We start from the raw sequence: 15,693 nt of genomic DNA, 5'->3' as shown, positions 1-15,693 counted from the left end.
AGAAGGCATAGTATTTAAAACCAACCAGAAATGCAAAAAGCATGTGTCAAAGGCTTATACTATGATGTCAGTCTAAAGAGAATTTGAAGAGGATTCTCACCTTGTTCATTCCAGGGTGATAATCTTAAGGACTTAAGCAGGAATGCCCTTGCAATGCTCAATAGAGGCCTTATAAAGACAAACAGTGTCATTGGGAGTTTTCCAACACGGACAGCAGATTGCTCCCAGTGGTTAACATAAAATAAAAGGGGAAAATACGCTGTTAGCCAGAAGCTGAAAGAAATTTTCTTAATTTTTCATTTTAATTAACTCTGAAAACAGCTAAACTAGTCAAAATTCTGATGCACTGTATAGCTGAGAAAATCCAATTTATTTCAAAGAATATGAAAACATCTATGGACAACAGGATCAATTTGGCAATTTGACTTACTGACCAATTTGACTGATTTATCTTTTAGCATTAGATTGACCAATCTATAAACTATATTGTAAAAACTACTATTAAATATATCCACTGAGTGATCATTTTGAGAAGTAAAGCGTAAGCTATGGAAAACTAACTGAAGATGGGGTGCTTGCACAAACTAATGCCAATTCATTACTGGAAACCATAACTATGTAACTTGTTTAAAATAGTTACAGTAAGAAACAAAACTAATTACAAGGAAAGAGGACAAAAAAGTTTAGGAAGTAGTAACCATTAGGTGTCAACCAAAGAAACATTCTACAAAACCTAACTATTTTGGTCAAGAAACAGACATAAAGTATGTGATACTGAGATGGAAACCATCTTTCACCCTCCGCTGTGATTAGCCTGAAAGCAGATGCCTGAACTTGACTGTGGAAGAGATGATAATAAAACATCGAAAGTGCAGAACCTGAAGCTTTTTTTACTTCCACCAGTTAAAAGACACAATCAGATCATGAAAAACTGAACGGATCACCATAACTGACGAACAGAAACATTAGGTTTATGCTAGAACTGTTACTATAGTCTATTATCAGTGCCCTCAAAACTGTATTATAAGCATCACCGAAGAGATACATACCCATCCTTATGTTCAAGGAGTAAGAGAAAGCAATCCCAAGCTGTAGCCCTGTTAAAGGGCAGAGGGACAAGCTTCCAAAGCAGTTTTCACCTTCACATCTGAGAATGACTCTATTGAATGCCCTGTCATTTCAGAACTGCTAATGCCAGATTCTTTTATTAGAGCTTTGAGCACTCAGATCTGTATGTGCATCCCCAGTTCTAGGCAAGTTGGAGACTTCGTTGCAATACTTATGACCTTAAAACCATCTGCTTTACTGAAAGGTTGAACTGATCTTTAGGCAGAGTTACCAATGTGATGCGATTCACACTAAGTCTAGCATCAAATGGTTTCCTTCATGTGGCAGAGATTTCCTAACTCATTGCTATCTGTTAGAAAAGCATCATGTCACTATTGTCTGTCAGTACTTGGACTCTGGATTCCCGTTTGGGCATATAAATGCTGTACATTCTAGATAGACAGCTATAAGCTCTAGGATGAAATTCCAGAAGACACCATGCAAATTACAAGTTGGATTTAATGACTCCTCTGTCCTTTAAAAGATCTAGCAATCACAGAAGTCTTCAAAGGCAGGGAGTACAACTATGTCAAATAAAGATCATAGGCTGCTATTAGCATCAGTATGCTAATATGACATCGTATGCTTCTACAGATTATTTTATAGATGTATATATGCACAGCAGCAAAATAATACTGCAAAAACTTCATGCTCATTTTAAATCCCTGTATGTATGACAAGACCCTCAAAAGTCAACACCCTAAAATGGATTTATCTGTCTTTCAAGCCAGCACCACAAATCACTCACGATCAAACAGAAAATACTGGGTTTGTAATCAAACTCAGCCCTTGCCTATGCTTTTGCAGGATGGGTCCCATGCACAGCTCTGCAGCACTGGAAGTCCAGAATTCTCAAAAATGAAAGGAAGATTTGGGAAGAAGGGAGAAGAAAGGGGAGAGGACATACTAGAAAAGGAGAGATACTTGAATAGTTCTGTGAAATTTTTTTTTATCAAGTTTAATAACCTGCAACACCAAGCATGTGAACAAAAAGAGTCTTCAGAGACAGAGACATAAGGAAATTAAAGTATGCACTTACTTAAGTTGCACTTGCTATGAAAGAGAAGTCCACAGTGTTGTCAAAAAGGTTATGATAAAAGAACTGAACACAATATCTCATCACAAAGAGTAAAAAAGATACAAACCACACAGTAACTGTTTCTGACAGAAGAAATGAACTGTCCATTGGAGAGATATTTCACAACAAAACTTCGTGCTCAAATTTAACAGCAGATAGCCTTTGTACCACAACAAGGGAATAAGACCTCCCACCTAGGTAAAATAAAAGAAGGACCTGGATTCATTTAGAAGATGACTTTTTTCCTTAAACTCTGAAAAATCAACAGCTATGGAAACTATGCTTTCAGGGCTTGTGACCGAGTCAGAGAAAACTGAATTCTCTAAGCCTGCTGCAACTGGCAAGTTAAAGCATATTTAGGTCAGGGAATACAATTTCTGTTTAGAATAACTTTGCCACCAAGAAAGAAATTTGAACCAACTCGTACCTCTGTGCCAGTGCTAGCGATTTCATTACCGCTGGCAACTGTAAATATCTAATGAAGTTATCTGCAATTCAGTTTTTCATCAGTTTAGAGAGGAAATGAAACTAGAAAGATCAAAGATAGTCACGGAGAGAATGTGGAACCTATTTAATTATAGCTGTAAATTTAGCTACAGTCTGCATCCCAATTCAACAGAAAACTTTATAGAAAAGACTGCAGACATAATTGAAAGAATTAACAATCAAAAAATTATCGAAGAAAAATGGAATAAAAGATCATAGCTTCTAGGCCAGACAGGCTTAGGATAAAGACAGGTACTGAAAATTCAGCTGTTATTTCTTGAAAGAGCTCAGTGTACTCATGCTAAAGATAAATACAAGGAGGGCATTTCTGAAAAGCCATGAATATGGTAACAAGAATTTCTGAATTTAACAACCTAACATGTCAGGAAGGGTGGATCATTTCTTTCAGGCATGCTCTCAAGCGAGTAGCTCAGCAGCTTCCCAAGTTGCAGCAAACTCTACACAGTACCCTTCAATCCTTAGAAAACAGGTTTTCTTTCTATTTTCTCCGAAATGTACTTCTCCCTACTCTTCTCCGAAATGTACTTCTCCCTACTCTTCTCATCCTCTGCCTGGGCTACAGGAGCACCACAGCCTGCTGATATCTCACATCCGCTCTGCCTGCTCTACCCTACCCTCAGGGAAAGCCCCAAACACACTCCCATTGCTCCCCAAGGCACACAGCAACCACCATTCCCCAGAAGGTTCCACATGACTCAGTGCAGCAGCCAGGACAGAGAAAACAGCAATGTTCTCATATGCTCAGCCACACTCTTAAAAGGAACATAACATTCATTACATAATAAACTGCAAACACACGAAACAGATGTCATCCAGCACAGAAACTGCTATCAATGGAAAGGATTCGGAAACCATGGGTCTTATGAGTACTGAAGTAACAGAAGATGGATGAAATCAAGTCTGAAATGCAGTCATATAGTTGGGACTAATGAGACTTCAGCTATAAACTAGAGGCTTATCAGTTGGAAGTGACAGAAAAGGAGAAGGAATTAGATCTATCAGTCCACCACTCGCATCAACAAGAGGAACCCAAGAAAAAAGGAAGGAATATATTTTTGTTCAGATGGTGAATTATTACTTCCCTTAAACAAGATCCTCTTGAAACATCAACAGGAATAAATTGTCCATACGTAAGAAAGAACAACACAAGCTGAATTAAGAAAAGGCTTTTTCAGGAAACAGGAAGACTGGGGAACACCTTTAAATAAAGAAAACTGTAAGAATTTACCTTCTAAATTTATCAAAATAAAAACTGAAAGACTACAGGATTGCTGCTATAAATGTGTAGCATAAACACCAACCAGAACAAAAGCATACTGAGCAACACCACAGTAAACTTCCCACAACTAAATTTAGATCAGAAATTAGGTTATAAGCTATCAGAGGATGGATGTTAGCAACCTTGCAGTTTCTCAGTTTTGAATTTAATCTTAAATTATCAGAAAGATTATGATGTTAAAGAGCACATAAAGACCTACCAAGAGACTGTCAAATCCTGTAGAATACATATCTTAAAAGTTTGCCAGTTTTTGGGAAAAACTGTATCTGTAAAATTCAGGTCAAAGTTCTCTTTAAAAAATTTGTAACTTCCTCAGAGTTCCATTTAGTAAATCTTGGGAGTCAAAATTACCAATTCAGACATGGTATAAGGAAGCAATCAATAAAATTTCTAACCTTAAATAGGTCAGAAAGAGTTAATTTAAGTTTTAACTTCATCATAATGACCAATATGGTGAAGTACTGAATTTTGTTTTGTTAATGGATTCCCCCCCTCCTATTTTTTCTAGCAGCCCTCTTAAGTTTCCTGTTCTGGGAGAGACCTAGAAACCAATAAACAGGCCTCAACCTTCCAAGAAATTGCCTGAATTTGTAATAGAAGTAAAATAAATTAATGTATGTAGTAATAGAAGTAAAATAATTAATGTATGTTCTGTTGCCCATTATAACCTTAAATATTAAGTGACTTCAGGTGTGGGTCAGAACCATGATAATACATTCCAACAGGAGCAAGACTATTCTTAGTTTGGGGACTGGACTTACAAGCTGATCTTGACAGCGGTTACTAATTTGTGCAATTTAAGCCCTCAACTCCCTGCTCCAAGAGAAATCCAGTAATAGCAAATGCTCGTTTTTCGGGGAGATTTCAGTACTGTGTTTTGGGCAAGCTTATTGCTTTGTGTTTTTAAAATGCTCCAATGCTTTTACATGGGTACTAAAAGCAAACCTTTAAAGTGTAGAAATTACTGAACGTAACAAAGCTGATAGTCAGGAAAAGTTTACATGTAAAATATAAGAACGGTATAGGTTATTTCATTTCCATAAGTATCATATTAATTTCTTCTCAGATAGGCAAGTATAGCTAGAAAAGATCCGTCCTTTGTTTCACGTTATACACTAATAAAATAAATATTACCCGTGACAAAAAGGTGGGAGTAGGGTACATCCTGACACTTTAAACCTGTAGTCTGATGAAGTGATCTAGCAAGAGCTGACAAAAAACTCTCTAGCTAAATTTATGTTTCATTATGTATCAAGATTTTGAATGTGGTAATTCTATATACATATAATTTCATATTTCATTTGACTTCCTTTTCAATAGTAAACATGCAAAAGGGTTGAGTATCTACAAAGCTGTGGTTTCACTGTAGTTTAAACTAAACAGGTTTTTTGTAAAGGTCAGTTCTATTATTTCAATAACCTGCTGAGGTTAATAAAACCTATCTGCTTCCAGATGTCATTCTGTTAAACAGAACTGGAGAACCTAAAATGTTACCCTAGTAGCACTTTCTTCCTAAATTTTAGATTAAAACTCTCACAAAACAAACATTATGGCATAAGCATCACTTTGTGAGCAAGCACGTATACTTTACTGTTTTGAATCTTACCTAGAAATCTCTGCTTGGGAATTCTTCTCTCCATCAACTGTAAATGGTGATGCTCCAGTTAATAACTCATACATAAGAACACCAACACTCCACCAATCAACAGCCTATAGAACAACAATCATTATGTATGTTATGATAGGTTAAGGTAAATTTGTTGACAAAAGAAGGAACAAAACAATGCACCCAGAAAGCAACTAGCGAAGGAAGAGCCCACCTATCAATACAAAGGCAAACCGGGATACAATAAAGCATAAACAATTGCAGTGCTGACTGGAGGTATTTTCTACAATAAATTAATTTTATTTTGAAATCTCTCCACTTAGCTTCATCAACTAATTTCTCAAGCTGAACTCTTTCCACTGACTACTAAAGTTACTTCCCCTCCCCCCCCCCGAATTAATTTTTATTTTTACCATTGTGAAGTGATAAGAATTCTAAAATGTACTCGAAATAATAGAGGAAACTAAGCCTTGCTAAGAAGTAGTGGAACCTGAGCTTTTAGGAGCTTGACAGTGAAACTAAGAAACTTTCAAAAAGCACAATTTAAGAGCACACGTCACAGTTAATCAGGGCACCTGAAAATACTATGGAATTTTATCTTATATTACCTGGTAACACATGCAATCTTTGGCTTCCCATATACTAATCATATTATTCATATCTCTGATACCTCATAACTTACAAAATATTTCTCTCTTTCAAAAGAAAAGATGCTACTATGAATAATAAAGGAAGCAGTTTAGTCACTTCAACAAAACTAATTTAACTACAGGCATTTGAACTTCTCAGGTTTACTTCCATGAAATTTGCAAATCAATGAAACTGAAGTTCTGCTTTACTTATATTGACAACATTAATACAATACAGGAAGACAATTTAGCATCATATTCTAGTTTTTTTGCTTCAAGATTCACAAAATCTGATGCTTCATATATTCAGCGAAGAGTGTCTAGAAGAACTAGCTGAAGAACTCTCTGTACTGTTAGTAATTATCTTTGCAAACACACAATGATCAGAGAAAATCCCAAAGAAGATTTTTTTTCTTGGCATGTGTTTTTCCAAAATAAAAGGAGGATCCGCAGAATCAGAAATGAAACTTTAAAAAAATAAATACTGAAATACTAGAGCAAGTCTTTTAGACAAACAATTCAGCTATCTAGAAGAGATTACAGATCAAAAACATTGCTAATGAGAGCATAGCATACTAAAGCAATCTCATTTCCTCTTTTTTTAAATAAGATCTTTGACTTGCTAGATATGCAGTAAGTATGAAATACACTAAAAACCTTCTAACACTGCATCACATAACATTGCCAACGGTGAGGCAAAGACTGTGTGGTGTAAACAGTTACCATCAGATAGGTAACTGCAATATCACCCTTGTTTATCAGCTAGCATGTGGTATCAAACTGTGAAGTTATTTCTTACAGAATACTGTATGGCTCTGCACTACATCTAATGAAAGTATCAGAACCAGTGAAAGATACTGGAACAGAGATTCCTCTTTAAATCAGCAACAATATTGAATTTGAAAGCACTTGAGAAGACAGAATCAGAATTCAAAGTGACTGACGCATTGGGGAGATGCTCTGAAACTGGCAGGACTAAAACAAGAAATAGAGTGCAGGGAAGAGCTTCAATTCACAAGTTTGTAAAATTCCATTTTTAGTAACAACTAGGCAAGCAGTATGGTAGAAAAAGATGCAGAGGTTATAATGGAATACAAAGTAGGTGTGAGACAATGACTAAGTGAAAAGACAAAGCACATTCTATTTCACGTTTAATAGAAGAATCAGGGAGGTAAACATTCTGCTGTACTTCATACTGCCAACTCTTAGCCGAAACACTGTGCCCACTACAGTGCTCCCTACCTGAAGAAATGTACAGGCAAACTCAGACCAAAAGAGAAACAGAATGCATAGAAAAGGGGAAGAACGAACCTTCTCAATCAAAAATCAGACTAAGACCAGTTAGTCTAGAAAAAGGAGATGGAAGATGACATAACACTTTCCAGTGCTTAAAAAGGCTGTTATAAGAGGAACTGTGATCAATTATATTCCAGGACCACCAACAGAAAGACATGTCAACTCAACCTACAGCAAAAAAGCCCAGAGATCAAATACTCTCCAAAACTTCTCAGTATAGTGAGCAATCAGAATAATTTATCTAGGAATACCGTAGAATTCTTTTGGGGAGTACGTTTTTTTTTTGTTTCAATCATCATCTGTGAATTTTGGTTGTCTTGATCTTTCCCATCAATTACTGACACTTTAATCCATAACAAAACTTGAGCCTCAAGCTAAACAAAATTAATTTTTACAATCTGAGAACATTTATAACATTAATAACCCATTCCATACTTCAAGATAAATAAATAGATTTCCCTGATATATTTTTTAAATTGTACATCAGAATCAGCCACAAACCAGTCATTTTTCCACTCTGAACTAAACAGTTTTTTATTTAAAAGGAAGTGTCAGTTAAGTTTTTTTGTCCCACTGCATGTTCAGAACATATTTTGAATAGAACACAAATGAGCCTCAACACCTTTATAAATATGACTTTTACTTAAGATTAAAAACTGAAAATGCATCATATTGATGTTTTTAAATATACGCAATAATCTATTTTAGGACAACCTGAAATAACGCATGTTTAAATAAGATACTATCACATTTTACAAAAAACCCTCAAGCTGAACAACAATGTTGCCTAAAGAATGAATTTATTTTCAGTAATAAACTTAGATAGAACATACCTTATCATGTCCTGTATCTCCTCCTCTTACGATATCTGGAGCCATGTATTCTATTGTTCCACAGAAGGAATATGCTCTCTCATTCTAGCAAAAAAAGAAATAAAACTCATGTCAAACAATTGTATTATACAAATCATATGGGACAGATATGGCTAACAGTTCCAAGATGCTGGCAGCAATTCTTCTCCAAATAGCTCAGAACTGCTAGCTAAATCATATTCCATCATATGTAGAGATGTATCACATAATGCTACAAAATATTTAGTGTCTTCTATGAAAAAATGAAATGTCATAGGTTTGTGCGGCAGTCTAAGATAAGCACACAAAAATTAAGGTATTGATATTTAAAAAACCTTCCCATAAGTCTAAATGGTCTATACATTTCAGAACTACACAAGATTCCCCAAGGTAATACAGACACACATTCTGAAGGCTGCAATATCAATACTCTAGACAGCAAATGAAACCTTTCCATTAAAAAGAGCATTTCATTGCAAGATGTACAATTTGACTAAATTGGATACAAGATCCTTTGGGTTCTCCATCTTTTGGAATTTATTATGACCTCTAGAAAAGTAATTTTCTTTCGCAACACACACATATATAAAAAACACAACATTCTCTCAAGAAGAGACTTGGAGAGAGACAAGAGAGAGAAAGAGAAAGGCAGACAGACAGAGTTGTAAATTTAGTTTTATTCTACACACTGAAGTTATTGTCTTGATTATGTTCAAAACTAAGCTGCTTTCACAGGCATGTATAATTGTTCCCTGTTAGCGATTTACCTTTGAGGTCAACATGAGGTCATGCTGTACCTTGCTAATGACGAAAGCACATGTGTTTGGGCCATGCAACATTGTTCCTCCCTTATCCTTCAAGCTTCTAGCATTTTGGGGAGAGATCCTGACAGGTCCTTTAAAGAAGAGTGTTCAAAAAAGCAAATATTTCAAAAGTCAGGTTTTACATTTGTAGATTCAGATTTGGAGTTTAAAACAGGTGCTCTATAAGAGAATGTACTACACTAATGAGAGGATGCTTCTAAAAGTAGAAATAGTGCTCAGTGCTACCCTGAGGCATAGAAATTAAACAGTCCAACAGCATATTATTAAACTGTATTTATTAAAATACATATACTGTGACTGGTTTTTGGGGGTAAAATTCTGAGTTCAAAATAGTTATAGGCCTCATTTTGATTAAATATTAACTTGAAATATTAACTTCTGAGACAAAACCATAAAATAATAAACTTTTCATTATTTCACTTTCTTTTGACACAACTATTGTTTCTCTGTGATTATCTTTTTCAGTACCTGTTATCTAAAAGAAAAATAGTGTGATAAAAAGCAAAAACAAAAAAACCCTCAGAAATTCCTAGCCCTTCCTCCTGGTATCAGCCAATCTAAAGCTATTCATACAACCCTCTGTTCATTTTTCCTTCAGCTGGGAGGGAGGAAGGGAGGGAGGGAGGGGGGAAGAAGTGGAAGAAGGAAAAGGAAGGGGAGTGAAAAATATAAAACGAAACTGTTCTTTGCTTGCTACCTCTCCAAAGAGTAAAGATAATGCAGCCAAGCTGAGATTTATGAAAACAATTTATAATGCTAATATATGAAAATAAATGGATGAAAACGGTTATCATTTATTTAGCTGCAAATTCAGCAAATCATCCGCAAAATTATGTCTTTTTTGTCTCCACATTGTGTAAGAAAGATAGGATACAAGATACTACAATGACAAGAAACAGACTGGGGAGTTCTATATGAACGTATACAGTGGTACAGCAGAACCCTTACGATCTCAGGTACCTTTTGCTGGTGAGAAGGCCCACTAAAAACATTTCAAAACATGCAGAATTATTAGTAGTAGCTTTTTTGTGGAACAATTACAATCCTTACTATACATAACTGGTGGTTCTGTTTTCAATTATATTTACTTTTTACCTTTTTTACCTTTTGCAATCATTTTAGCTTTTATTATGAAAGATGGAATTTCTGAAACAATATTTGAAAATTAATTTTATGTCTTTCTTAAATTCATGCCTGAGGTATTTTTTGTCCCTTGCAAAATTCAGTGTTTAAAACGCCCAAAATAATTTTGGAGGTTTAAAAACTTGGTATAGTATCATTTAAAATCATTTCTTATAATTAAATTTCAATATGAAAAACTCATACTGTAAGTCACAAACAGGCATTTATAAATTGAAAACATTCTGGGATATGTTTGTAATGAGGTTTATAAAAACCCCAACTTCTAACCCACATAGATAAATACTTCTATCCTTTAGCTCTTGCTTCCTTTTCCGTTTAGAAGTGGTCTACTGCTGAAATTCAAGGCTGAACAGAGCCAAGAAGAAGAAAGCAGATGATTATCACAAGCAGAGTTCTTAGCAAGAAATTAAGTAGTACATTGGAACACAGCATTAGGTAGAAAAAAAAAATGGACCCACTGAGCATTTTCTTCATAATCAACACTGATTTGCCATTACATATACTAGCATCATATTCCAGAAGCCCTGCTGGAAGGAGCTTATGACTGTTACAGGGTGACCATTAAGAAAAAACACTCTGATACCAACTATTTATAGTTTCTTATTTAACCACACAAAAAAGCTCAGAGGACTGCAGCACCCCCCAGAACGTTAATGAAGCCAACTGTCTGAAAGCAAAGCATTCTGACTTGACTACAAATTGACACAGATTTGCTTTCATAAGATGCTGTTCAAAGTCTTGACTTCAGTCAGTTGAAGTCACATGATCTGGATACTTCTTTGTTAGACACCTACGTTTATGTTGTGTTTTATTAAATTGCAAGCCCCACCTACTACATCTAGCTGTTACTTCAGAACACAGTTTTTATAGTATTGTTTCACTAGGAGCACTTATGTAAATTTGTCATTGTAAAATATGCCTCTTATATATGCCTCTTATATAGTCTTTACTATTATGCATTGCATGTGGGTTTAAAACCATTTTCAGAGAATGTTGCCTCCAATAACAGTTTCCTTTTTTGTCCCATTCTGGCCTCCCCAGTACAAGAGAGACATGAACATACTCAGAGAATCCAGCAAAGGGCCACTAAGATTAAGGGATTGGAACAGATGAGGAAAAGCTCAGGCTAAGAGAGCTGGGACTGTTCCACCTGGAGAAGGGAAGGCTCGGGGGGATCTCATCAATGTATATAAATGCCTGAAGGGAGGGTGCAAAGAACCGGGAGCCAGGCTCTTTTCAGTGGAACCCAGTGACAGGACCAGAGGCAATGGGCACAAATTGAAACACAGGAGGTTCCCTCTGAATATTAGGAAACACCTTTTTACTGTGGCGGTGACTGAGCACTGGCACAGACTGCCCAGGGAGGTGGTGGAGTCTCTCTCCTTGAAGAAATTCAAAAGGCTTCTGGACATGGTCGTGGGCAACTGGCTCTAGGTGACAGTGTTTGAGCAGGGAGGTTGGACCAGATGACCTCCAGAGGTCCCTTTCAACCTCAACCATTCTGTGATTGTGACAAAAGTCACTGTAAATTGTATTTCACCATTCATTTGTGAAAACACATTTCACTCACAAATCAAGTATGCAGCCCCCCAAAAAATTTCAAAAACCACAACCAAAACTGATTTTGTATTTTGCCCCCCCAATTTACATTTCATTCAGTTTTATAACATGAATCCAAATTCCAGAATCCACATTATTAATAATTCCATGTTACGGGATGTAAGACAAGAAAAGTTACTAAACAACAACTGAACAGACGAAATCTCACTGAACACGCACATCTCGCAAATACTTGAGCTTAAGAATTTTTTGCGTAATGCAGAATGCTCATTTTCTTCCCTCACTCAGCATGCATGCCTTAAACATTATGGTTCCCTCTTCTAAGTTGCAGAACAGCAAGCAATCAGACACTAACGGAAGGAAACAGAAGTGTGGCTAACCCATCTCTAATAACTCAATATGACAATATTGACCTTGTCTTTGAAAGAGTGTCATTACGTTTGTTCCCAATCAGCAGTGCTTCTATGTTTACAGATAATCTAGATATAGTCTTCAGTCTTCTAACATACAACAGTTGGTTTTGATTTCTGTTTCTTTCTTTACCGAGTTCAGCAACATTCCTCAATGTTTATGCAATAGCATAGGTTTTAGTAAAGGTATACAAAGTGGCTACTTCAAACCAATTAGCTGCTTAAGAGTGCAACAACTTTTCATGAAGCCACTGACAGAAAGAGAATTTTGTTAAAGAGTTCTTGATCAGTGAACATATATAGGTTCACCTGGACAGCCAGGCAGTTCACTTTGTTAAACCATCCCTCTGCTAAATTAGAAAAACAAGTTATATTCCCTTAACACTTATTCTTTGAGATGAGCTACACACTGACACTGTGGATGTGCCTATGTGTATTTCTAGACTGTTTCTAATAAATACCCTAGTACTACACATGGGGTAGACCTCTAACTTTTCCTACTCCACTTATAACAATACAAAAAAGATAGTGCACTGCCCTCTTTCTGAGTTGCTTGCAAGCATTCTGACTGATCTGAACATCCTAGTGAAATGTAACTGCTTTAACTTGCTAGGGCACTTTCAATACCACATCTATATGATCTCTGCAGACTTTTCTCCAGATTATCTATTTTAGCATCCCATTTTCCTTTTCCTTCATCAAAAAAGAAAGGGCATAATTTCTCTTCCGACCAGGAAATGCTGACAGCACCTAGCCACCGAGCAGCTTTAGGATAATTAGAATTCTGTGACTGTCCAAGATGGAGAGGTGCAATGTGGATTAGCATTCGTCCTGGAAGACAGTCACTTCACCACAGAAAAAAACCTCAGAGCAGTGTCTTTTTTGCTAAGACTATGTACACTGACCTTGGCAGGTTGACCACAGTAACACCATTTCCAGAGATCAAAAAACCAAGCTCCAGAATTCAATCAAAAGTGCCGACAGAAGGATGGAGGCCTTGCACAATCATGCTCTTGATGATGTGGTATCATCACTTGGCCCTGCTTTATAACCAAGGAACGCTAGGCAGGCATTTGAAACTACTTGAAGTTGTAGAAAACATATGTGTAAACTCTTCTTCTCAAAGACAGAGAGGACTTACGCCCTCAGAGTTCTCTAATGAGCTCCCTCATCAAGTAAAAAAAAACATGTTAACAGTGGCAAAAAAAGCAAGAGGAAGAAACTGCATTTCTCTGCAGAGACTAATCAAACCCACCACATCTACAGGAAAAGCCTGACTGGCAGAGAAACAGTCACCACTATAATACAAGGATGTGTCCTTGAGAGTACACATCCTAGTCTACAGCAATGCAAATTCAGTTTAGCAACATATGCATATGCTCAGACAGTTACTAACACTCGTAACTGTTCAACAGCTCATAACAGGGTATGTGGGACAAGAACTGTATTTCCAAAGTGAACCACAGGAATAAGATGAGACTTCAGGAGAGCCAAGGAATCACACATGCATAACGTCCTCCTAAAAGGCACATATCTACTGGGCCAAACTCTCTTTTGGCAGCCAACTATTTGGACAAAGGGCTACTCCATTATGTCTGATTTAAGAAGTTACTGTGCTGGAAGGATGGTGTTAGTTTCCAGTGCCACAAAGAACTCACACAGCCCAGATGCACTGAAAATGTCTGATTCAATGTCCTAACACATCCAAAAGGGCATGGGAACGGGTCAAAGAGATAGAGACAACAGATTCAGGATGGGTGTTTCCCAACACCTAGGGAGTAAAGGCCTGCATTATTTTATCACATGCACCCAAAGATCTGCATCTGAGAAACAAACTGTGTTTTAATACTTGGCTGAAGACATCTTCAGCTAGGAGGACACAGGTAGACAATTGTCTGAATGTCAGGGACAAACTGGTATTTGTAAAAAAAAAAAGTCGTCTTAGAGCAGAGGACAAGATTCCGAGGGACTGTTACATGGTATTATAACTCCTTCAATAAGCATGAAAATATCATTAGTTCAGGGACTCAAAAAAATCAAGTTAAACATACCCTCTCGAAACCAAGATCTGCATAATTGGAAAGTGCATCTTGTGACTGTCATGCTTACTCATAGCATGGCAGACAGGGCATCCAAGTCAGCTTGAAGGTAAGTACAGAGAACAGCTTTTGGAGCTCCAAGCAGCCCCACAGAAAAAGAAGATGACCCATATTAAAAGATTCAAGACTCAAGCAGGCAAGGGCTGATGTGTTGACTGCTTCCTGAATCAATGGTGTCATCAGTATGTTCCTGCTGAGTACTAAAGAAAATAAGATTTCTGTTCAGACTTCTGCAGGTAACTAGAAGTTACATCAAGAGAAACATATGATCTATACAAACATTAAGCACAAAATGCACCCATCTGTTGCCACATTGGCTGTTTGTACAAGAGACAGACTGAGCAAACTGGAACATGCCACTTGACCACTGGAAAAATGGGAGAAAAAACAACAACACAGAAGAAGATCAAATGAAGTCTTAAGAACGCACAAGATATAGTTTCAGAGGCCTCGGGAACAAAACAAACACACATCAAAGCAAAGCACGAAAACAAAAAAATGAAAGAAGACTACAGAGGTGTGAATGCTGGAAAGGGTGAGTTGAGATAAAGCTAGCTAACAGAATATTAACATAGGTAAAACAAAGCAAAACCAAAAAAAACGCCCACACCTGCAAAAAATAATCAAATGCTCTATCTAGAGTATCTGGCTCAGAATACTGATGCATATTCCAAGTACATTGTTCTACACGAGTGCACCAAACCTAAGAGAAGCATCTATTTGCCATACAAATACTGCTTTGGAAAAATGCTTTAGAGCTTAAGCATTTGTGGTTTTATCTCCAAAGCGTGAATGCACATATGGAAAGCACTCAACTGTCTTAAGACAGGCATTCTGCCATTTGAAGATGTATTATTTAATGTTTAAATATATAGCCTTTGAAGTATTTCTTCAACTTGATAAATTGCATTCAAACAACACGTGCCACTGCTCCAACAGACACTTGGGTCCTACAGTCCTATGGCTTATTTTATTTACAACCGTCTTCGTGCAAACATATTTTAGTCAGAGGATTAGCCAAGTATTCACTGAAGCCATTCTTTTCAGCATTCACAGTTAGGACCCATTTCTCCAACTACGTGAAAGGTCACCTTTGAAACAGAACAGACTGGTTCTGTTTTCCAACTACTTAATGCACAAATACTTTGTTCGTAACTGAGCTGGACAACTACCCCAAACATCAGCTACAACACATTCTGAAACCATACCACTATCATATTCCTTTGAACCATGAAATTTGACTCCTTAAATGAATTTTGCAACTTAAAAAAAATTAAAAATAAAAGCAAAGCTACTCTTCTCTA

At 36.7% G+C, this 15,693-nt stretch overlaps 1 protein-coding gene across 3 annotated transcripts in view; it reads right to left on the bottom strand.

Annotated features, from left to right (window-relative positions):
* Positions 1 to 15,693, bottom strand: part of RPS6KA5 (ribosomal protein S6 kinase A5) — a 78,985-nt gene that overhangs the window by 22,893 nt on the left and 40,399 nt on the right. Inside the window, exons 1-3 of one of the 3 annotated variants that reach the window (XM_059819880.1) lie at positions 9,121 to 9,154; positions 8,336 to 8,419; positions 5,578 to 5,681 (exon numbers count right to left, since the gene is read on the bottom strand). In XM_059819880.1, the coding sequence (XP_059675863.1) occupies positions 5,578 to 5,681; positions 8,336 to 8,419; positions 9,121 to 9,135 (203 nt within the window). In that variant the 5' untranslated portion in view covers positions 9,136 to 9,154. Of the gene's footprint in view, positions 1 to 5,577; positions 5,682 to 8,335; positions 8,420 to 9,120; positions 9,155 to 15,693 lie in introns of those variants that run through there. The other 2 variants (XM_059819879.1, XM_059819881.1) reach the window with 2 other exon arrangements.

This window comes from Gavia stellata, chromosome 7 (genome assembly GCF_030936135.1).
Source record: "Gavia stellata isolate bGavSte3 chromosome 7, bGavSte3.hap2, whole genome shotgun sequence".
NCBI lineage: Eukaryota > Metazoa > Chordata > Aves > Gaviiformes > Gaviidae > Gavia > Gavia stellata.
This window is presented reverse-complemented; position numbering and strand designations above follow the sequence as displayed.